The following is a 23,998-nucleotide window of genomic DNA, read 5'->3' as shown; positions in this document are numbered from 1 at the left end:
AGTGGTCACCATGTGTGGCACATAGACATCTATGTCTCTACCCATTGTGAGTTTCCTGGCTTCTTGTATCAGCATCACGGTGGCTACAACTGCCCGCAGGCACGAAGGCCATCAGGCACTCTCATTGTCAAGTTGTTTGGAGAAGTAGCCTACCGGCCTTTTCCAGCCTCCCAAAGGTTGGGTCAGCACTCCCAGTGCTAGGTGTAGTCTTTCATGCACAAACAGGTGAATATCTTTGGGTAAATCAGGCAATCCTAATGCCGGAGCCGTTGTCAATGCCTCCTTCAGTTTGAGGAAGGTCTCCTTCTGTGGTTTGCCCCAGGTAAATGGTTGTGTCTTCTGGGCTTCATACAGGGGTTTTGCAATTAGTCCATAGTCCATGATCCACAGGTGGCACCACCCTGTCATCCCAAGGAAAACTCGCAGCTCATGCAGGTTCTGGGGTTCTGGAATAGCACAAATAGCTTGAATATGATCAGTACCCAGCTTATGTTGCCCTTGTGAGATTTCACATCCCATGTAAATCACAGTTTGCCAGGCAATTTGTGCCTTCTCTTTAAACACCTTATATCCTTCCATTCCCAGCTGATTTAAAATTTCAATTGTTACCTTTATGCAGGTTGTTTTCTCTTCTGTAATTGTCAGTATATCATCAACATACTGTAACAGCAGGTATTGTTCTCTCAGTACTTGCTCATTCTCAGTCCAAATCTCCAGCTCCTTAAATAGCTGGCTTCCAAATAGGGTTGGACTGTTCTTGTATCCTTGTGGGAGGTGTGTCCAGGTGAGCTGAGTTTTCCTTCCATTTTCTGGATTTTCCCACTCAAAGGCAAGTAGTTTCCTACTTTCTTTGTCAAGGGTATGCAGAAAAATTGAGATACATTAAGTGTGTTATCTCATATATTTGTCTCATATATTTATCTCATATATTTTTATCATATATATTTGTCAAGGGGTATGTAGAAAATGGCATCTTTTAAATCAATTACAGTAAACCATTTATATTTCTCTTTTATGAATGTTAACAATGTGCAAGGATTAGCTACCACTGGATAAATATCTTTAGTTATTGCATTTATTGCTCTCAAATCCTGAACTAGTCTGTATTGGTCAACACAGAAATTTGGGCTCTAGCATTAACTACAGAAGTAATAGGTGCATGTTTGGGACCCACCATTGCTAAAATCAGTATGTCTCCAGTTTTGTTATTTCTAGTGAGCATTTTAAATACAACCAACCTCCACCTCTCTGCTCACCCATGAGAGGCAGAGTTACCAGTTTCCCTGATTTGGGGTTTGAGGCTGTTTGGGCTCCACTCCCAGAAGCTGAGAAGGAGACTGCTTTGGCTCGCAGCCCAGAGCCTGTGGAGGTGTGCTGGGTTATACAATGGGGCATTCGATACAATGAACTTGGGACAGTGTTAATTAGAAACTACTTTACTCAACTTTTAAGTGATAAGTCATCCATTATGTTTCTGGGGACCCTCTTCTTTATCCTTAGTGACCACCAGTACTGGTGGTTAGAGATTTGTTTTCTCTTTTCTGGGTTTTCATTAAGAGAACCAATGTATATGACACCCTTTGCTTTCTCTGATTTTTCTTCTGGGATTTTTACAGGTCCATAATTTCTACTGTAATTAATTAACTCTTTTGCAACTTTGCTCCATGTCCAAATTTTATGGTTCCTAGCAGGAGAACACAGTTGTGAACCTGTCGGCTGAGAGGGGGTGGTGAAGGGAGTAAACCCAGGATCAGCGGAACCAGGTCAATCAGTCGGGTTCCCAAGAAATCTATCTAGTCTATCCACAGGGGTTATAGCTGCTATGGTTTTGGGGGTTTTTTATGAGAAAAATTGCTGTAGGTTTAAGTGATTCTGGAAGGCCTTGAATTAAAGAGATCATAATTTCAGTTTTCACAGGTAACAACACTGGTGATTTAGAACCAGCAATTAATTTTCTTTTGTGTATCATTTTCAAGCAGGCAGCTTTGTGAATGTTTTCCAGTAGTTGGTTGGGGGTACCAACTATAGCTATAGGGTCCCCCCTTTCCAAGGGGTTAAGCCCTTCTGCCTGATAAGCTGCATGCTGATTTAGGGACCATGGGTTATGTCTGTCTCCTGTTGTTACGAAGACTCCATGTCCCCAGTACCCACTGGCTTCCTGTTCTCTCAATCGAATTTAATCACCTCCAGTAAGAGACACTCAGAATACATATTCTGTCTCTGACTCGTGAGGCAGACTCCCGTACTCCCTTTTTTTTTTTTTTTTTCTTTTTCTTTATTTTCAGTCGTTATATGCGGATCCTTTTCATTATTGATATAATTATATTATATTGTCTTTTAATTAGAGGTTTCAAACTAAGACACCAGTGTTCCCCACAATTTTATCCAAGTTAGCTCCTTTTGAGGGTAAATTTGATTAATGAGAGGGGTTTCCCTCTCTTGTTTCCTTTAGCAAGTCAGCATTTTTTGAATTTTTATCATGGAGGGCTACTCACAACAGATTGATCTTACTCCTTTCTTCATCCAATTGTTTTTGCAAAATTTTAACTAGGTTTTGGAGGGAGTCTATTATAGTTCTTTCCTAACTTCTTCACTTAAAGCAAGTTTCTATAGCTGCTGTAAGACAAGCTCCCAAAACTGAGCAGAGTAGAGTTTTATTTTTGCCCAGTTTAAATTCTGTTTCATGTTGTAAAAAAAACATAGTCTATCAATCACATTTTCCAAATTAAACCAATTATTAAGCACGAACCTTTCCCTCCTGGAGGTTTGGCATTGTGTTTTGCTAACAAAGCATAACATGCATAAAATGCAGCTTTAACTTCTGCAGCCATTTTCGGTCATTTTTACAGAGGGAAAAACCACTACAGGGAGGTATCAACTTAAATTACACACACACACACACACACACACAAATTTTTGCTTCCCTGTATGGGTAAAAAGAACAAATCTGCTTGGGAGGCACTCCTTCAGTTTAAAATTCTGGTTGTCTCTTTGCTACACCAAGCTGTCAAAATTCATACACACAACAAAAACAATCCAGCCCTTTTGCACTAAGAGATCTTTTGCGAAATTCTGCAGACAGAGCCCTCAAGTGAGTGCGGGGTGCTTTTCACCTCGGCGTGTGCAGTTTGCAGGAAATTCAAGTTGCCCCTCTTGCTTTCTAGACACCACTGACTCTTTGGGAGTGTCGGGCTGGGTGCAACTGGAGCAAAACGTCCTTCCCCTAATACAGACTGCACAACAAACCTGCAGCCCCTTCTGTCTGTCAGAAATCCTGTCCGTGACTCCAGTTTAAATGCCACGATTCGCTAACGCGAGTGGGACTCGTGAGAGGTTCGTTTGATCTCAGAGTGCAAGACGGACACAAGGGATTTCAGTTTAAATCACAACAACAATAATGTACCTTTATTTTAGTGACAACAACAAGGGTTATGCGAGAGAGGAGAGGAAGAGAGGGTGAGATAAAGAAAACAAAGTAAAGAGAGAGAAGAGCGGGTTATAGCTACCAACAGAAGAGACGGGGTTGCTGGGGTCTTTTTCTGTGGGAAGATTTGGCCGAAATTATCTTAGTCTTATGTAATTCTTCCCCAATGTTACCTTGTTTCCAATGTGCTAATAAGCACCCAAAGGAGAAGTATCTGGTATGGGAGCATTGCTGCCCAAAATCCCTTTAAGTTTCTCCATATTATAACTACAATATACCACAAATGCTGGATCTGCAACGCTATTGCAGTCGTCTGACAGACGGCGCCTACGCAACTAACTCAAAGATTTCTGGGAGTAACACTTTTCTCTCTCTGAGAGAAAGTGCCTTGCCTCCAAGGGAGAGCCAGGATCTCTGAATCAGCTGGTTTCCGGACCCCCACAGTAAAGCACCTTACCTTTCTCTCCTGGGGAAATTGTGAGCAGCAGAGACGGTCGCAGCTGATGGGGTCCCCAAGAATCCCTCGGTGCCGGCTGGAGCGTGATCGGGTCGTGAGTTTGCTCAGCAGCACTCACAAGGTCCCATCTGGGGTCGCCAAAATGTTAGTGTTCAGGAACACACATAATCACAGAATGATTAAATTAAGGTGCTTTATTAAGAGCTCTGGGTGTCAGGGGTACACATACCCAAATCTGACCTGACTTGGTTTTGAGTTGAACATGCTTTTATACTCTATCATTATATAACTTTCATATTAATTATTAAACTTACATTGTTCTATTGTATGCATTGTTTTTACCCAAGCATGGATTGCTCCTGATCCCCCTCAACCCCCTAACATTGTTCCTCATGTTCTTTAAACAATAATTATATCTAATCACATCTAACAATTGTATCATTCATCATATACCAATTACACAGGTGCAGTTTGACATGATCTTTAGCAAGTACAAGGCCTAACACTTCCCAGGGCCTACTCTTCCCGGGCTCACCAAACCTAACTTTCTTTCTAAGTCCCCGAATTTTCTAAGATTTTAAAACCTTATACTATCAGAGTGACACTTGTCTTTACAAACAAGCTGTGAGTCTGCCGATAAAATGAAACTATCACTGAGAGATAACAGAAACAATGGGATGGATTCAACTGAAAGATGAAAGAGACACTGGGGAAACACCATAAAATTCCAACAGGGCTGAGAACTAAGAAGGAGATTATGCACTGGGGGGAGTGGGGATGGTATCTCAGGTATCATGTGTACCAGGAAGTCTGTACCTCTCAAATCCCTCAGCCTATGGGGAAAGGGAGAAGGGACGTACGGCCTGGAATTGGGATAAAAGGGAGGCTGCGCCCTCCAAAAATTAGAGAGATCCCAGGGGAATGCCCCATGGCCTCTCCCTTTATTTGAAAAAATTGAAAGCACTCCTCTATCTCCTTTTTGCATATAAACCTCTGGTGTTTGTGGATTAATTTTTTCTGACACTAACAATTAATATGAAGTTCAAAACTACAAACCTAGGCAGTGCAGAATATGAAAAATATGAAAGCTAAAACTAAGGGCATCATAGCTGGAGGGGGGGTGGAATTGAATAATTTTGGGGTGGGACTGAGTAGCAGTCAGAGGCACTGAGAGGTCTTGAGGTGACAGATTGAAGCCCCTCATCTCTTTGAGTGCCAAGAAATGGAGACAACTCCAAATACCCCACAACCCCTAAATACTCTCAAGTAGCTCCCTGATTCCCAGTTTCTCTTGAAGCACTAGTAAAATGTGAGGTTTTAGGTGCCATTGATTAATTAGATGCCATTAATTTGTTGATTTTTACCCCAATTTAGTCTGTTTTACAAGGATGAAGATGAATCTAAAGATAATTCGAACAAAACCAAAACAACCACCAGCCCAGTGTCTTCCCAACACAGATCACAGGGAACATGGGCCATCAGGGCTCTGCCCAACATGGGTCCACTGATGGGGGATGGAGTTGGAGCAGCGCACGAAGCTCTTCCTGCACTTGGAGCACTCGCAGGGCTTCCCTTAGTGGTGCCTCCGTTTGTGTCTGGTCAGTTGAGAGCTGTCTGAGAAGTTCTTCCCACAGTGGGGACACTCATAGGGCCTCTCCCCGGTGTGGATGCGTTTGTGGGTACTGAGGCTGGAGCTCTGGCTGAACGCCTTCCCACATTCGTCACACTTATAAGGCCTCTCCCCAGTGTGGATGCGCCGGTGGGTGATGAGGTGGGAGTTTTGCTTGAAGCGCTCCCCACAGTCACAGCAGCGGAAGGGCCTCTCATCCGTGTGAATCTGCTGGTGCCTGAGGAACTGGAAGCTGGTCTGAAACCTCTTCCCACATTCTGGACACTCGTAGGGCCTCTCCCCAGTGTGGATCATCTGATGGATGGTCAGTTGGGACCTCCGGCTGAAGCTCTTCCCACATTCCCCACACTTGAAGGGTCTCTCCCCAGTGTGGATGCGCCGGTGAATGGTGAGGGTGGAGTTGTGCTTGAAGCCCTCCCCACAGTCAGGGCAGCGGAAGGGCCTCTCCTCTGTGTGAATCCTCTGGTGCACGAGGAGACTGGAGCTGATCCGAAACCTCTTCCCACACTTGGGACACTCGTAGGGCCTCTCCCCAGTGTGGATGCGCTGGTGGATGATGAGTTTGGAGTTAAAGCTGAAACCCTTCCCACATTTCCCACACTTGTAGGGCCATTCCCCAGTGTGGACCATCTGGTGGCAGATCAGGCTGTTGCTCTGGCTGAAGCTCTTCCCACACTCCAAGCACTTGTAGCACTTCTCCCCATCCTGAAGCTGCTCATGGACCACCAGCTCAGAGCCCCGGCTGGATCTCTGGTCACCTTCCCGGCACAGGGTGGGTCTTTCCTCCTCAGAGCACCCTGGGATGGGTTTGGAGCCCCTCCTCCTGCGGGATCTCCGGGGCTTTTCCTCCCCGTTGGATTCCTGCACTGTGGAACTGCTCAAATCAGCCTCTTCCACAAGGTTCTGCTGCAGGGATTTGTCCTCCCTGGTCTCCATCCTCAGCTCCTTGTCTGAGGGAGGAAGGACAAGGAGAGGATGGGATTTACCTTGGTGCCAGAGGGAAGGGGAAGGAGATCCCCCCAGTGCGTCCCCGGCAGGACAGCCTCGGCAACAGGGTTGTCCTGCAGCTGGGGGCCATGCTGGGCTGGGAGATGGAGCAGGAGAGAGAGGGAAAGGGGCACTGACTTCCTCCTCACCTGCCTGGGTGTCCCGAGGCATCTTCCTCTTCCTCGCAGCCTTCCTCTCCATCCAGCCAAGGTTTGGCAATGGGAAATCTTGGTTTGGGGAAATACAAGGGATGAGGACATTGAGTTTGCAGGTCCCTCTGCCCGCGTTCATCTCTAGAAGTCATCGGACATCTGGGGTCCATAAAACCTCCAGAAAACACCAAAATTCAGCCTGAAAATGCCTCCCAGGAGTTCCCCATCTCTGGTCTCTCCTGTTTGGGGTTCAAGGGTTCCCCCCTGTCCCAGCTGCTGGGAGTCACGCTTGTACTGGCGATCACCTGTCTGCTCGGTCCCTGCCCTCCCCGGGCTGCTGAGAGTGCCAGGAATCTGAAAAGTTCCCCCTGTTTCCATCTCCCCACTTAAGGACGGTGGGACCCCCCAATATCCCCCCAAGTAGGATTTTCCACTCAGCTTTGGAGTTCCACATTCTCCAAACATTCCCCCCCCCAAATGAACCCAACCCAGGGACCCGCCCAGGATATCTGGGCAAAGCTCCCGCTCCCCAGTCACCTGTGGGATGGTGGGTGATGAGCGCACAGGTGGGGGACTATAAATTCAGGGAGTGCTGGACCTTGTAGTCCCTTCTCCTTTCCCTGATCCTCATTTGTCCCTCCTCCTCCTCCTGCTCCTCTTTCATCCCTCCCCCTCCTCCCCCAGGAGCAGTGACACCCTCAGTGCCCCATTCCCGAACCCCTCACAGCCCATGGGAGGAACGGGGATGGAGCCGGGACAGGTCGGGATGGGCAGCGCGGGGCTCTCCGCTGCTCCCACCCTCTGGGGACGGGGGGAACCTGGCCTGAGGAAAAGGAGAGGGAAACTGGGAAAACTGGGGGCTGCATATCCAACCTGGGGCTGGCTGGAGACCCTGGCTGGGGACTGCCAGCCCTTGGGGCTCCTCTGGGGAGATGCAGGAGGGGGGAACACAGAGAGGGCTGGGGGATCCCAGGAGTGGCAGCAATGGCAGGGACTGGTTTGTACTGGGATCATCCTGGCAGTGGCTGAGATTGCACTGGCTGTGTAGTGACATCACACTGGGATATCATACTGGGATCGTCCTGGCAGTGAGTAGCAGGGTGCAGGGGGAAATTGAGATCAGGTTGTGAGGAACTGGGAACATGCCCTGCACTCCCTAGAACCCCGGCATCGCCCCCCATATGTCCCATAAGTGTGCCCCAAACCCTCCAGGATCCCCGAGTGCCCCCTCAGCGCTCGTTCAGGACCCCCCAAAGCATCTCTGGACCCCTGAGTTCTCCCGACACCACAGATGCCCCTTCCAGACACGGCTGGGAATTCATCTCCCATCATCCCAGAACACAGTTCCGCGCCCAAACCTCCTGCCGTGCCCCACGCCCAAAAGAGCCCTGTTACAGCTCCCCAGGTTCCCCCCAAGTGCTCCCGAGCCGTATACATTCGCCCCGAGGACCTGCAATCACAACTCGGACGGAAAAGTTCTCTCTGAGTGCTTCCCTGCACCGCCAAACGCGCCTTCTGAGCCACTTTCGGGACTACAGCTCCCGTCATGCTCCGCAGCGCCCATAGAGTGCCATTCCAGTCATGACTCCATCTCCCGTCATGCCCCACGCCCCACCGGAATCCACTGGAGATGCGCCTATAACTCCCGTGATGCTCCGCGGCCCCGTTAAACCGTATTATATCGGCGCCTACAACTCCCATCATCCCCCGCGCCCCATAGATTCCCCGTTACAGTCTCGCAAGTGCCCGCCCGGACCCCGAAGGGCCCCCAGATTCCCCTCCCTGACTTCCAAGAGCCCCCCTGGACGCTCAAGTGCTCCCCCAAACCATGAATTGTCCCACAGAATCCCTAAGTGCCCACCTGGCTCCCCCAGGTGTCCTCCAGACCACCAAGTTCTCTCTAAATTCCCTCCCCAGACACAAAACTGCCCCAAATGTTCCCCAGAAAAGTTTCTATGGACCCCAAAGTGGTCTCTTTTACCCTGTCTGAGAAAATGATTAAAAAATATGATCAAAGGACTAAAAATAGGTGTAATTAGCATAAAGAGGGAGAAATAGTGGTCAATTAATTAATGAAAGTGGAATTGTGTTACTTTGAACCAAGGACCGATAATGTTTTTAGTTGCTAAAAATGTATCAATTATTTTATATAAATATAAAAATTAGGTTCTAAAAATATAGAACAATATTATAATAAAAATCAAAATTTATTTTTATTAATTAATTAGATTTTAATGATAAAGAAAAATTCTAAAGAGAAATGTTATCAATGTTTTGGGATGTCAGTCCCAGGTGGGCCATGTCAGACATGCTGAGGCTTGGGGTGAGGAGCAGGTTGTCCAAAAAGGGGCAGCCTGCAAGGGATTCATTCTTCTCTGTGAGCAGACTGCCTACGGAGACATTCAGCATCAGGATTGTAAAGAGCAAATCCTGACCTCCTGATCAGTACACAAAGATGTTTACAGTCTGAAGAGTAGAATGTTGTCACCGTAAGGTGCCTTCTTTGTTAATATAGCTCATATTGTGTCACGTTTGTTAAATACCAATATTGTTGTACCAACCTTCTTTGTTAAAATATTATTATAAATGAAATTAGAATTTTGACAACTAGGTCCCTTGGCTTAATGGAAGTTTAATTAAAAATGAATACAATTTACTAATCTGAATAGCAATGTGGTATAAAAGAATACAGTTTTGTAAAATAATACAGTTTAATAAAAAATTAAAATTTATATATATAATCTACTAGTAATTAAGTATGATTAAAGCATAAGCAAAACCCATCAGGGTACGGAGGCTTCCCACCCTGCCTCACGTTCAAAACAAAGCACTTCAAGCTACACTTACTGCAAGTTTCCTCCTATTTTAAATTTTTCAGACTTAACATCACTTTTCTTCATGGCACATGCCTCACTTGTTGCAATGGGGTCTTCAGTCTTCTTTTGGTGGTTGTCCTGGGTTGCAGTATATTCTATCACCATCCTCATGTACTGTTGAAACCAGGTGAGGCAGTGCTCCCTGCCTCCCCCCCCCCGCCCCCGGGCTACCTTCTGTTAATGGGCCCATCAATGCCCTGCCCCATGACTCATAGATAACTTCCCCCTGTATTGTCCCCTGTTAATGGGCCCACCACTGCCTTGCTGCATGACTCAGAGATAACTTCCTCCTGGACTGTTTTCTGTTAATGGCTCATCAAGGCCTTATCTCATGACTCACCATCCCATTGTGAGATGCTCCTCCCCGAGGGAGGAGCCAAGCATTCCATACTGGATATAAGCTGAGAATTCGAACACCACAGCAGCCCTTACCTACGGGACTTCCAGAGGACAGGAGCTACTGCTGGACTTTCAGCTGAAGACCAGACCCCCTTTTCTTCCAGAGGATCACGCTTCAACAAGACCACCTCATCTGGACGACTACCATCACCCTAACAGGGTTCCAGGCTGTATTCTGACTCTGTCAGTGTTTTTGATATTATTGCATTTATTCTTTTTATCATTTTCCTATTAAATTATAATTCTGACTTGCGATCTCTCACTGGTTTGATTTCAAACTAGTACATATTTTGGCGCCCAACGTGGGGCATTAACCTGAGAGAAAGTCAGAATTGCAATTTCATATTAACAGAAACCTATCCACCATGGTGGTTGGCTTGTCTATATGGGTACTGTATCTTGCTCTCTATATTTTCCCTCACATGGGGAACTACTTGCCTGTTGTATTGCTCCTGTTGAGACCAGGGAATGGTATGAGAATTCCTTTATTGGTTTATTATGCTTATGGCATGATAACCTGTGAGGCAATGAATACCATTCGGAATATATACTCAATTTTGTTTGCTTGTCCTAGTCTGGGCTGCTACATCTGGGACCTTCTCAACAATCGCACCCTGCCCTTGGTGGGAAGAGTGGAGAGTAGTTTCTTCCAGCCTTTCAGGTCAGGCACAGCAGTTTTTAAAAATATTGAGTTCTCTCTGGATGCCAAGGACAGCCTAGTCTTGCTGTTTTGTTTTCTCTGCATGGCCTGCACCATGTACACCATGCTTAGAAACAAAGCACTGTTTGGTGTGGTACAGCGTCTTCTTGAGGAGGAAGAGAAAAGAACCAAAAGCAGAGCAACAGCATCCACAGAGGAGAAAGGAACCAAGAGCAAAGCCACAGCGTCCGTGTCTACGCAGACTGCCACAGAGGAGAAAGAAACCAAGAGCAAAGCAACAGCATCCGTGTCCACTCAGACTGCCACAGAGGAGAAAGGAACCAAGAGCAAAACAACAGCGTCCATGTCTACGCAGACTACCACAGAGGAGAAAGGAACCAAAAGGGCCATGAGCACCTCCACACAAACAGTCACCGAACCAGAGCAGCCTAAACCGGTAGAAGTTGCCCCCATTCAGAAAAAGAAATCAAAAAGCAAATCAGTCCGCATAGTGACTGATGAGGGTGAGGCAGGACCTTCACACGCAGCGGAGGAGACAGAACCAGAGATTATCACTCGCTCTCTATCCCTAGGTGAGCTGCGTGACCTGCGGAGGGAATTCACCCGCCAGACGAACGAGTCCATCCTAACCTGGCTGCTCCGCATCTGGGACGCTGCAGCAAACGACACCATCCTGGATGGAAGTGAGGCCAGGCAACTGGGATCGCTGTCCCGGGATGTGGTCATTGACCAGGGGATTGGGAGAACCCAAGAAACTCTCAGCCTCTGGAGGCGACTGCTGACAAGTGTAAGGGACAGATACCTCTGCAAAGACCTCCAGGTGCACCAGGGAAAATGGAGCACAATGGAACAGGGTATCCGATGCCTGAGGGAGTTGGCTGTGCTGGAGATCATTTTTGCAGAAGATGAGAGATTTCCTAAGAGCCCAGATGGTGTCCAGTGCACGTCACAGATGTGGCTGAGATTTGCACGGCTTGGACCAGAGATGTACTCCCGTTACCTGGCAACACTGCAATGGAGGGAAGGTGAGGACAGGGTGGGTGTCCTGGCCAATAAACTAAGAATCTACGAGGACACTGTCACTGCCCCGTTTCGCACCCATGTCTCATCTGTGGAAACAAGGCTGGCTGAGCAAGTCCGGAGCTTGATTGAAGAGGGCCATCAGAAACTAAAAAAGGAACTTAAGGAAGAAATTTACCACGTCTCCCCAGAACCAACAAGAGTCTCTGCTATTAGGAGTAGGCATTCCCCAGCCAGGGAGAAAGGATACACTCCACGAGGTAACCTCTGGTTTTTTCTCCAGGAGCATGGAGAAGACATGAGGAAGTGGGATGGAAAACCCACCTCCTCCTTAGCAGCCCGGGTACGTGAACTAAAAAGAGGGACAACTACCACAAGGAGCTCATCTAGAGCCAGCGCCGCTCCGGTCTCTCGTGGCCAGAACATCAGAAGGTATAGAAATGATGATATGAGTGATCCTCTTGAAGGGACATCAAGAGCATATTCACCGGAGGAGAGCAACGTGCACCATGACCAGGATTAGAGGGTCCCTGCCTCTAGCCAGGTAGAGGAGAGGGACAACCGGATCTATTGGACAGTGTGGATCCGATGGCCTGGCACATCTGACCCACAAAGATATACGGCTTTGGTTGATACCGGCGCTCAATGCACTCTAATGCCATCAAGGTATGTGGGAGCGGAACCCATTTCTATTTCTGGGGTGACAGGGGGATCCCAGGAGCTCACGGTACTGGAAGCTGAAGTGAGTTTAACTGGGAATGAGTGGCAGAAACACCCCATCGTGACTGGTCCAGAGGCCCCATGCATCCTCGGCATAGATTACCTCAGGAACGGGTACTTCAAAGACCCAAAAGGTTATCGCTGGGCTTTTGGGATAGCTGCTCTAGAGACAGAAGGCATCAGACAACTGAGTACCTTGCCTGGTCTCTCAGACAACCCTTCTGCTGTGGGACTACTGAGAGTTGAAGAACAACAGGTACCAATTGCCAGAGCAACAGTGCACCGTCGGCAATACCGCACCGACAGAGACTCTGTGGTCCCCATCCATACGATGATTCGTGAGCTGGAGAGCCAAGGGGTGGTCAGCAAGGCTCGTTCACCCTTTAACAGCCCCATATGGCCAGTGCGTAAGTCCAGAGGAGAATGGAGACTGACGGTGGATTACCGTGGACTGAATGAAGTCACGCCACCACTGAGTGCAGCCGTACCAGACATGCTGGAGCTTCAGTATGAGCTGGAATCCAAGGCAGCAAAGTGGTACGCGACCATTGATATTGCAAATGCGTTCTTCTCCATTCCTCTGGCAGCAGAGTGCAGGCCTCAGTTTGCCTTCACCTGGAGGGGTGTGCAGTATACCTGGAACCGATTGCCCCAGGGGTGGAAGCACAGTCCTACTATCTGCCATGGACTGATCCAGACTGTGCTAGAAAAGGGTGAGGCTCCAGAACACCTGCAGTACATTGATGACATCATTGTGTGGGGGAACACGGCAGCAGAAGTATTTGAGAAGGGACAGAAGATCATCCAGATTCTCCTGAAGGCTGGTTTTGCCATCAAGAGGAGCAAAGTGAAGGGACCTGCCCGGGAGATCCAGTTCCTGGGGGTAAAGTGGCAAGATGGACGGCGTCAGATTCCCACTGAAGTCATCAATAAGATCACTGCGATGTCTCCACCGACCAACAAGAAGGAAACACAAGCTTTCCTAGGTGCCATAGGCTTTTGGAGAATGCACATTCCTGAATATAGCCAGATTGTGAGCCCTCTCTACCTGGTTACCCGCAAGAAGAACAATTTCCATTGGGGCCCTGAACAACAACAAGCTTTCGCCCAGATCAAGCAGGAAATCGCTCATGCGGTAGCCCTTGGTCCAGTCAGAACGGGGCCAGAAGTGAAAAACGTGCTCTACTCTGCAGCCGGGAACAATGGTCTGTCCTGGAGCCTTTGGCAGAAGGTGCCTGGTGAGACTCGGGGTCGACCACTGGGATTCTGGAGCCGAAGCTACAGAGGATCCGAGGCCAACTACACCCCAACAGAGAAGGAAATTTTGGCCGCCTATGAAGGAGTCCAAGCTGCCTCAGAGGTCATTGGTACTGAAGCGCAGCTGCTTCTGGCACCCCGACTGCCGGTGCTGGGGTGGATGTTCAAGGGAAAGATTCCTTCCACGCATCATGCCACCGATGCTACTTGGAGCAAATGGATTGCCCTCATTACACAGCGTGCCCGTATTGGAAACCTGAACCGCCCTGGGATTCTGGAAATTATAACAAACTGGCCTGAAGGTGAGACTTTTGGATTATCTTCTGAAGAAGAGGAGCAAGTGACACGTGCTGAGGAAGCCCCACCATATAATGAGCTACCGGAGAGTGAAAGACGATATGCCCTCTTCACCGATGGTTCCTGCCGAATTGTAAGCACTAACCGGAAATGGAAAGCTGCTGTATGGAGCCCCACACGACGAGTTGCACAAGCTACCGAGGGAGAGGGTGGATCGAGTCAGGTCGCAGAACTTAAAGCTGTCCAGCTGGCTTTAGATATTGCTGAAAGAGAGAAGTGGCCGAGGCTCTATCTCTACACTGACTCCTGGATGGTAGCTAATGCTCTGTGGGGATGGCTGGATCGCTGGAGAAAAGCCAACTGGCAGCGCAGAGGGAAACCCATCTGGGCCGCTGAGATTTGGCAGGACATCGCCGCTCGGGTGGAGAAGCTGATCGTGAAGGTTCGACACGTGGATGCTCATGTACCCAAAAGTCGGGCTAATGAAGAGCACCGTAACAATGAGCAGGTGGATCGAGCTGCCAAGGTGAAAATATCACAGGTGGATCTGGACTGGCAGCACAAGGGAGAATTATTTTTAGCTCGTTGGGCCCATGATGCCTCTGGTCATCAGGGACGAGATGCAACGTACCGATGGGCTCGTGAGCGAGGGGTGGACCTTACTATGGACAGCATCTCACAGGTTATCCACAACTGCGAGACCTGCGCTGCAATCAAACAGGCCAAGCGGGTGAAGCCTCTGTGGTACGGTGGAAGATGGTCCAAGTACAGGTATGGGGAAGCCTGGCAAATTGACTACATCACCCTTCCCCAAACCCGCCAAGGCAAGCGCTACGTGTTGACCATGGTGGAAGCAACCACTGGATGGCTGGAGACATACCCTGTGCCTCATGCTACTGCCCGGAACACCATCTTGGGCCAGAGAACATGGAATTGAATGGATCTATCATATCCCTTATCATGCACCAGCTGCTGGGAAAGTTGAACGGTGCAATGGACTACTCAAGACTACCCTAAAAGCACTTGGTGGAGGAACCTTCAAAAATTGGGAAGTGAACTTAGCAAAGGCCACCTGGATGGTTAACACCAGAGGATCCATCAATCGAGCTGGTCCTGCCCAGTCTGAACCCTTGCACACGGTGGATGGAGATAAAGTCCCTGTGGTACACATGAGAGGTATGTTAGGAAAGACTGTTTGGATTAATCCCACCTCAGGCAAGAGCAAACCTATCCGTGGGATTGTCTTCGCTCAAGGACCTGGTTGCACTTGGTGGGTAATGCGGAAAGATGGGGAAACCCGATGTGTGCCACAAGGAGACCTCATTTTAAGTGAGAACTGTGTGTAAGGTTCCATTGTATATATATATATATATGTGTGTGTGTGTGTGTGTGGAGTTTAAGGAAGGTACTGATTTGGAATTATGTAGATGGTAATAGAATAAGGGGTGGATTATGTCCTGGGTTGCAGTATATTCTATCACCATCCTCATGTACTGTTGAAACCAGGTGAGGCAGTGCTCCCTGCCTCCCCCCCCCCCCCCCCCCGGGCTACCTTCTGTTAATGGGCCCATCAATGCCCTGCCCCATGACTCATAGATAACTTCCCCCTGTATTGTCCCCTGTTAATGGGCCCACCACTGCCTTGCTGCATGACTCAGAGATAACTTCCTCCTGGACTGTTTTCTGTTAATGGCTCATCAAGGCCTTATCTCATGACTCACCATCCCATTGTGAGATGCTCCTCCCCGAGGGAGGAGCCAAGCATTCCATACTGGATATAAGCTGAGAATTCGAACACCACAGCAGCCCTTACCTACGGGACTTCCAGAGGACAGGAGCTACTGCTGGACTTTCAGCTGAAGACCAGACCCCCTTTTCTTCCAGAGGATCACGCTTCAACAAGACCACCTCATCTGGACGACTACCATCACCCTAACAGGGTTCCAGGCTGTATTCTGACTCTGTCAGTGTTTTTGATATTATTGCATTTATTCTTTTTATCATTTTCCTATTAAATTATAATTCTGACTTGCGATCTCTCACTGGTTTGATTTCAAACTAGTACAGTGGTCTTTTGGTGAAGGCTTCTCTTCTTCCTCATTGTCCTTTGGATAACCTTACAGGTTTGCGCGTGCCTACTAAGCCTTGTGTTATGTTAGTCTACTAATTAGCCTTATGTTTACTAATCCTTACGCCCAATGCCTAAATTTCTTCTAATTTTGGTCCATCTCAAGGCCATTTTGGTCTTGAGACACCATTTATCTTCTAAACTACATCCTGTACCTCAATTTTGACATGTAACATCTGCAAAGGGGTACATCTGCTTTGTAACACTGATTCTTGATTGTTTCTAATAATAACTTTAATAACAGTTACAATTTAGTTAGCACGAACCAATTCCATTTATTACAACATTTATTACAAATACCCCTTATGCACCTTTTTATTGGTTTCCATGCTAACGGCCTTGCTTTCTTCCTTGCTATGGATAAACTTGTATTTTCTCAATTTCTTTTTTTACTACCTCAATTCTTTGGCCTGCAGACCAGTTGCTAAGCCCATCCACTTTCAGCTCTTAGTCTTCAGAGGGAAACTGTGAGCACAGTGAGAATCTCCCAGTGTGCAAGAGGGTCCCTGTGTGCCAGCTGCAGCTGGGGCCTCAGCCATCTCCTCTCTCAACAGGTTCCCCTCTGCAGCTTCACAGGAAAGGCCAAACACCTCCTTCAGGGACACCTGCACCACACATTTCACATCTCCATGCCCATACGTGATGTCCCTGTCACAGCTGCGTTACCAGCTTGCTGCTGTGCAGATGCTGCCACCACCCAAAGCAAGGCCCTGTGTCCCTGAAGGGACCCACCCTGCTCTGTGGCCTGGACTGAAGGTGGGTCCCTCCTGCCAGGGCAGGGCCTGACACAGCTCTTCTGTTCCAATAAAGAGATGGAGCTGTCACCCCAGTGTCTGGCTGGTACCACCAGCAAAGCCCACACAGCACCAGCCCTGGCTGAGCTCCATGTCCAGGAGCAGGCGGGGCTGACCACGGTGTGGGCAGGCAGGAGCCAGGCAGGGGCTGCTGTGACCAGCAGCGGGGCCCCGAGGGGCTGGGGGAGTCTGTGTTGAGCGTCCCTGGTCTGAGGGCACATTTCCTTCAGTGGCATCACCTGGGCCTGGACCTCCTCCAGTGCCATGCCCAGGAAAAGAGGGAACCATCAAGAGCATCTCATGGGACAGAACATGACCAGCAATGTCAGCAGGCAAAACCAAGGTTTTGTTTGGCAATGACCCTTTGATGAAGTCAAAGATTTACAATCAGTCCAGTACAGATTGGAGTACAGAGGGGAGAACACTCAGGGGGTACAGCCAAGGCCATGAGGTCACAGCAGTCTCTGGGGTGATAGCAGGCTGAGGTGACAGCAGGCTCTGAGGTCACAGAGGTCCCAGAGCCCCGTGGTTGCACAGCACCACAAGGACCAAGCAGTCAGTCCTTGACCACGACTGTTGTGGCAGCAGCGGCGGCGGCAGCGGTGCTGACATTGGGACAGCGGTGTCAGGACAGTGGTGGCAGCAAGAGCTGCAGGACTGGCAGTGGGCAAGGCACCATGGCCTTTGCTCTGCACCTCATCCTCCTGCTCCTCCTGGCAGTGGCCCTGCCTGACAGGGCTGCCCAGGCTGCTCCGTGGCGAGCACGGCGAGCAGGTGAGCCCAGGGCCTGGCTTCCCTTTCCTGGGACAGCACTTCCTTCTCCCTGGGAAGCGTTGGGGATGGTTTTCCCCAGGGCTTCAGGGAGGGTTTCCTCTGTGGGAGGGAGAGAGTCCCCAGAGCCCCTGGGCTGGTCCTGCTGCCTCTCCAGGAATTTTGCACAGGGCCTGCAAAGAGGGTGGAGAGTGACCAGAGCCAGCCTAGAGCTCCCCAGGCCCCTCTGCAGCTTTGGCCATGTCCATTGACATCTGGCTCCCACGGCCTTACCTGACCCCCTTGCAGTGCCCAGTTCCTTAAGGCAGAAGGGGGTCCCAGCTCACCATGGAATGATTCTGATCTGTGCTCCCTTCTAGATTGGGATCGTGACATGGGGCATCTGGAAGGCCCGGGACATGACGGTTTGAGACCCATGGAGAATGCTGGAGGCAAGTTCTCAATGTCCCTTTCTGCTCAGTATAATCAGTGTCAATGTGGCAAGAACTTACTCACGTGCCACTTCACTTAAGAATCTGAAGGCTGATGGATTCTGGAACCCTCGCTCTGCTCCGTTCTGGAGCCCTGAGTGATCCCACAGCATTGCTGTCAGTGGGAGGAAGGAGCATTTAACTATCAATCTTCTTCCCATGTGCAATGCCAGTGTCACTTTCCGTGTGCTCTGTGCAGCTACAAGGAAGATCAGAGAGGAAGGGGCCGGGCCCAGGGCTGTGCCCCAGCGCTGGGCCTCGTGTGGCTCCTTTGCCAGCCCCAGGGAGCCTGAGGATCTTCTACAGTGCCATGGGAACTCTTCTGTCCTGCCTTTCTTTGCAGCCAAGCCTCTTGGTGAAGGTGATCTGGCTTCCCAACCCACATCCAGGACTGAGGCTCTGGGAGATGGTGAGGGTAGGTCAAGGCCTTTCCCCCTGGGAGAGCTGCCAGCTCAGAGCCCAAATCACAGCCAGGGCAGCATCGCTGAAGGTGCCAGGACAGAGCTGTGCACGTGTGTGCCCTCGCCCTGCGTGATCCCCTCACCGCTCCTGCAGCTCAGTGCTGCCTTTGCAGATCAGCAGACATGACAGAAGCTTCTGTGGCTGTTGAGTTACAGGTGTGTCTGCAGGGAGGACTTTCCAGGCTCCTGGGCTGGATGCTGCACGCAAGCCCAGCTCCCGTCGCAGGGGTGAGTATTGTGTCCTTGCTGATCCCACAAGCTGAACCCTGATTTTTTAGGATCTATTCCTGGGAAATGGATATATATTTTTTTATAAGGTCCTCCAAGAGGAAAGAACAAAGCTGCAGGACACCGGAAACCCCATGAGCCATCCAATACCATGCAGCAAATGCTGAAGGAAATGCTGCAGGGAGGACAAGGTGGGTCCATGTCCCTCAGCCTCCTCCTGACACTCAGCAGCTGGGGGCTTTCTCTGCACATCTGGTCACACCGTGCCTAGCACAGCAGGATCCATGGCAGCCTTGCTGCCCCACTGCTGCTTTCATGCCCTGCAGGGCTGTTTCCCAGCCTGGCCTGGCTGCAGCTTCTCCCCAGCCTCTGCAGGAAGGCATTTGGCATCAGCTGACAGGGAGCCCAAACTGCAGCATGGGCCATGCACATCCTGAGATCCCCTGAAATTTCCTGGTCTTGGGCTAGATCAGGTGTAGGGGCTGTTTGGAGGAGGGAGGGCTCTGGCCAATCCCATAAGTTTATATGATTTCCTAATCCTTATGCATGACCTCGACTAGTATTGCATCATGATGACACCACTTCCCTGAAAAGAGAATGGTTCCATCTGATCCAGCTGTGGCTTTTCCTTTCTCCAGAGATGAACCCAAAGGCTGTGCTGAAGGCAGCGTTTCCCGGAGGAAGCAGTGGCTCATGGGCAGCCTCTGCTGCAGGAAGGGAGGCCATGCCAGGCACAGCCCCAGGAGGTAATTGCTGTGCCTCTGGGCCTGAACCCTGCTGAGGCTTGAGCTGTAAATATCTGCTGCTTGGCAGTGCCTGCCTTTCAGGGATGTTGCACAGAGCATGGAAAAGGTGTTGAGAGCGTCCACGGCCAGCCCAGAGCTCCCCAGGCCCCTCTGCAGCTTTGGCCATGTCCATTGACATCTGGCTCCCATGGCCTTACCTGACCCCCTTGCAGTGCCCAGTTCCCTAAGGCAGAAGGGGGTCCCAGCTCACCATGGAATGGTTCTGATCTGTGCTCCCTTCTAGATTGGGATGGTGACATGGAGCATCTGAAAGCCCTGGCACATAATGGTTTGAGATCCATGGAGAATGCTGGAGGCAAGTTCTCTATGTCCATTTCTGCACAGAATTATCAGTGTGAGTGTGGCAAGAGTTCACTCTCATGCCATTTCCCTTAAGAATCTGAAGGTTGATGTATTCTGGGAACTTCGCTCTGCTCCCATCTGGAGCCCTGAGTGATCCCACAGCATTGCTGTCAGTGGGAGGAAGGAGGATTTAGCTGTCAATCTTCTTCCACTGTGCAATGCCCGTGTCACTTTCCGTGTGCTCTGTGCAGCTACAAGGAAGATCAGAGAGGAAGGGGCCGGGCCCAGGGCTGTGCCCCAGGGCTGTGCCTCGTGTGGCTCCTTTGCCAGCCCCAGGGAGACTGAGCTGCTCCTGTTGCTGCTGCCAAGCCCTGGCCCTGCCTGGGGCTCAGTTCAGAGCTGCTGGCAGCTCCAGGGAGTCCTTTCTCCCCTGACTGCAATGCAAGGGGCTTCTTCTATCCCAGTGTGGGCCCACTGCAGGCACCTTGTCCCCCTGCTCCTGCTCCTGAGTGGAAGGCAGAGAGGAGGGAGTGCCTTGGAGGGCACCAGTCACCCAGGTGCACTCACTGCTACTCTGGACTGATGGAGAAATGGAACTACTTTCCATTAAGGTCCTCCAAGATGGAAGAACAAAGAGATAGAAGACAAGAATTCCCTGGAGGCATCCCAACTTCTGGACAGGATGCTGAGTGATCTGGAGAGACGCCGTGGTGGGTTCATGTCCCTCAGCCTTCTCCTGACATCCAGAAGCCAGGGGCACATCTGGACACGCTGTGCCTGGCACAGCAGGAAGGGATCCATGGCAGCCTTGCTGCCCCGCTGCTGCTTTCATGGCCTGCAGGGCTGTTTCCCAGCCTGGCCTGGCTGCAGCTTCTCCCCAGTCCCTGTAGGAAGGCATTTGGCATCAGCTGACAGGGAGCCCAAACTGCAGCATGGGCCATGCACACCCTGAGATCCTCTGAAATTTCCTGGTCTTGGGCTAGATCAGGTGTAGCGGCTGTTTGGAGGAGGGAGAGCCCTGGCCCAGCCCCAATAACCTGGATATTTTCCTGACCTTTATCCATGACTTTAACAAGTATTGCCTCCTGAAGATACCACCTCCCCTAATGGTGAACAGTTCTATCTTATCCAGCTGTCCTTTTTCCTTTCTCAAGTGCTGGAGCAGATGTTTGTGCAGATGATGGCATATGCTAGAGGAAGGAATGGCCCTGTGCCAGCTCCTGATGCAGGAAAGGAGGAGATGCCAGGCCCAGGCACAGGAGGTAATTGCTGTGCTGGGCTCTCCCTCGGCAGGGCTGTGTGCCAGCAGCTCTTCCCTCAGGGCCTGCATGGCCCGGCAGCAGCCAATGCTGGAGGTGCCGCGGCTTCCAGGCCTCTGGAGCTCATTCCCAGCCCCTGGGAATTGGGACTTGTGCACCAACATCTCTCCCCCTGCAGCTGCTCCTGGAGCTGCCCCTAAGCATCCAGAGGCCCAAGACACAGGAGCAGCCCCGAGTGGGAGCCCTGCCGTGAGCCCAGGGCCACAGCCAGCCCTGGCTCCCAACTGGGCAGGGGATGCACTGGCCCCTTACAGGGCCTGGCTCTGTCCCCTTGGGCTGGGGGAGCTGTCACAGAGCAGGGAGGGTCAGGGGTGGCAGTGGCTGCTCAGGGATGGGTTGACCCGTGTCCCTGTTAGGAGCCACTGCCCAAGCAGCTGTGCTGTCCTGGGCTCTGCTCTCGGCCTTCTGGGCTTTGTTGGGTGGCACAGCCTGTGCCAAGGGGTGGCAAGGTGCCTGCAGGCCCCAGCTCTGGGGGAAACAGAGAATGTCCTGGCCGTATCCAGCGTGCTGCCAGCTCAGCAATGGAGCACAGCACAGGCTCACGCTGCCCATTGCTCCCACAGATGCGCTTGGCAAGTCCAATATAAATGCTGAGAAGCCACCGAGCACCCCAAGAGTGTTCTGCCCGCAGGATGTGCGCAAGTCCTGCATGATAGGCACAGCAGTGACACTGTTCACAGTGCCACTTTCCATGGTCCTGTGCTATGTTGGATTCCAGTGGTGGAAGGACAAGAAACGGTAAGTTGTTTTTCATCTCCACCCTCCAGCTTCTTGAAAGGCTGCTCATAGTCAGGAAACATTCCCAGTGAGGCTGCTGTGCACTTGTGGGTAATCAGTGGTTGCCCAAATAACTCCGCTGAGAGTTCTGCTGCTGCCCAGGCCTTTCATTGGCCTCTTAATTGCTGGGCCTTGTCCTGGGGAGCCCGCTGGGGCTGCAGCCAGTGCTGGCTCCCACTGAGGCTGCCTGGCTAAGAGCAGCCCCCGGAGCAGTGGGCAGAGGCAAAGCAAGGTGGGCAGGAGAAAGAGCAGGGACGAGATTGCCCTTGAAAGGCAGAGGTGCTCTGGGGCCCGCTTCTGGCCAGGGACCCTGCCCAGAGCCATCCCCTGCTTGCTTGGGGCCTTGAGGGGCAGCTGTCCAGCTGGGCCAAGCTGTGCCAGCAGCTCCAGCCGTGCTGGGGAGCCTTGGCCGCTCTGGGCCCTGCTGTGCAGGAGGGTCCTTGTGAGCCCATGGCAGCTGGGGGCCTCAGCCACCTCCTCTCTCCACAGTCACCCTGCTGCAGCTCCAGCATACCAGCCAAGAAGGTGTGATTCTCCCTTGCCCCCAGGGAGCCCAGAGACTGCCTCCTTCGACAGCTCTCAAATGTGGCCTCAGAAGCAGGAGTCGACCTGGAAAGCAGAGCACCAGCACTCCGTGCCTCCCCCACGGCCCCCCAGCCCAGCTGTGAAGAGGAAGCCCCCTGAGATTCCCCCACCTCCTCCCCTCCCAAGCCGGCCACCCTGGTCCAGCTAGGACTGAAAGTGGGCCAGCCATGGCAGGGCTTGGGCCACCAGCAGCTTGGGGCATCTGCTCTTGGCTTCAAATAACACATTACCTGTGGGTAACAGCCAGAGGCACTTTTCCTACTCTTTTACCTTCAGTGGGAAGGGCTGAAGATTCTTCCCATGCCCTGTCTTATCCCTTTTGATTTTCATACAGCTGGGTGCTGGCTGAACCTTTTCAAAGAACTTTATTTATTTACACTTCATGTTTTACCCCACCTAGCAAGGAAAAAAAAATAAAAATAAAAGATTTCTTCAGTTTAGACTTCATTTTTAATGTGGTTGGGCCACTCAAATTTTGAGCAATTAATTTTCCATGAACTTTCTAGAAAAAGTTCATCTGGACATGAAAATCAACAGAATTACTGAGATTCACCTCAAAGCCCAGAGGAGAATCTCACACAAAATATTCTCCCTGTATACTGCACAACAAGAAATATTCAGAGGAAAATACCGTGGCAGCTGAGGCTCCTGGAACTCCCAGAATCCTGAGCCTGCAGAAGAGGCAAACAGCCCTGGCAGAGGCTGAGGGGAATTCTCCTCAGACTCCTCAGAAAGTGTGTCACTTCAGGAGGGGAAAGCTTTTAAACCTTTGCATTACCTTCCTCCTGTGCTAAAATGTAAGGCTCCTCCTGAGAAAATACTGAGCTACAAACAATTCTCCATTCCTCAACAAAGCTACTCAGGTGCTCAACTTACAGAGCAAAACTAAATGTGGTCAGAAATTTCCCATCAAAGCCCATTTGCAGAGAAACCCCACCATACATGAGCAAATATTTATTAGCACTTCAGTTCACTCTAAAGATTGCTCCTTTTTTTTCCCAGAGAGAATATTAGAACCATTTGCTCTTGATAGGACTCCTTGGATGGCCCCCAGACCTGGCTCCTCACCACGCCCTGCCCGAGCTGTTCATGCAGCCAGGCAGCACCACCTGACTTTGCCACCCTTTTCAGGCCTTGGGCACGGCTGGTGCCACGGTCCCCTCTGGTGCCATAGTCCCCTCTGGTGCCACAGTCCCCTCTGGTACCACGGTCCCCTCCTGGTTCATGGTGTGTCCCTGCTGCTGGAGGAGCCCTGCTCGTGCGTCTGCATTCAACAAGGCCGGTGCTACTTCCCAGCCAAAGAGACACTAAAGTCACTGCTTTGGCTAGCTCATTGGAATGAGTTCAACACTTCCTCACCTCTATCACAGATAAAAACCCACATACTCCTAAAACCCACATACCAGCAGCATAAAGTCACCTCATCTACAGAGGTGAGGAGGCCTGAGCAAACAGAAGGTCGGCTTTCAAGCACATTGGGTTCTTAATTTAGTGGAA

At 50.6% G+C, this 23,998-nt stretch overlaps 1 protein-coding gene across 1 annotated transcript in view; it reads right to left on the bottom strand.

The window, feature by feature from the left end:
* Positions 1 to 4,060: 4,060 nt before the first annotated feature.
* The window catches only part of LOC147646855 (uncharacterized), a 153,500-nt gene continuing 133,562 nt past the window's right edge, over positions 4,061 to 23,998 (bottom strand). Inside the window, exon 3 of the mRNA XM_086872857.1 lies at positions 4,061 to 6,139. Coding sequence (XP_086728983.1) covers positions 5,455 to 6,139 — 685 coding nt within the window. The 3' untranslated portion in view covers positions 4,061 to 5,454. The remainder of the gene's footprint in view (positions 6,140 to 23,998) is intronic.

This window comes from Cyanistes caeruleus, unplaced genomic scaffold (genome assembly GCF_971803275.1).
Source record: "Cyanistes caeruleus unplaced genomic scaffold, bCyaCae1.hap1.1 HAP1_SCAFFOLD_78, whole genome shotgun sequence".
Lineage (NCBI taxonomy): Eukaryota > Metazoa > Chordata > Aves > Passeriformes > Paridae > Cyanistes > Cyanistes caeruleus.
The sequence above is the reverse complement of the archived record's forward strand: the minus strand, read 5'-3'. Positions and strand labels throughout refer to the sequence as shown.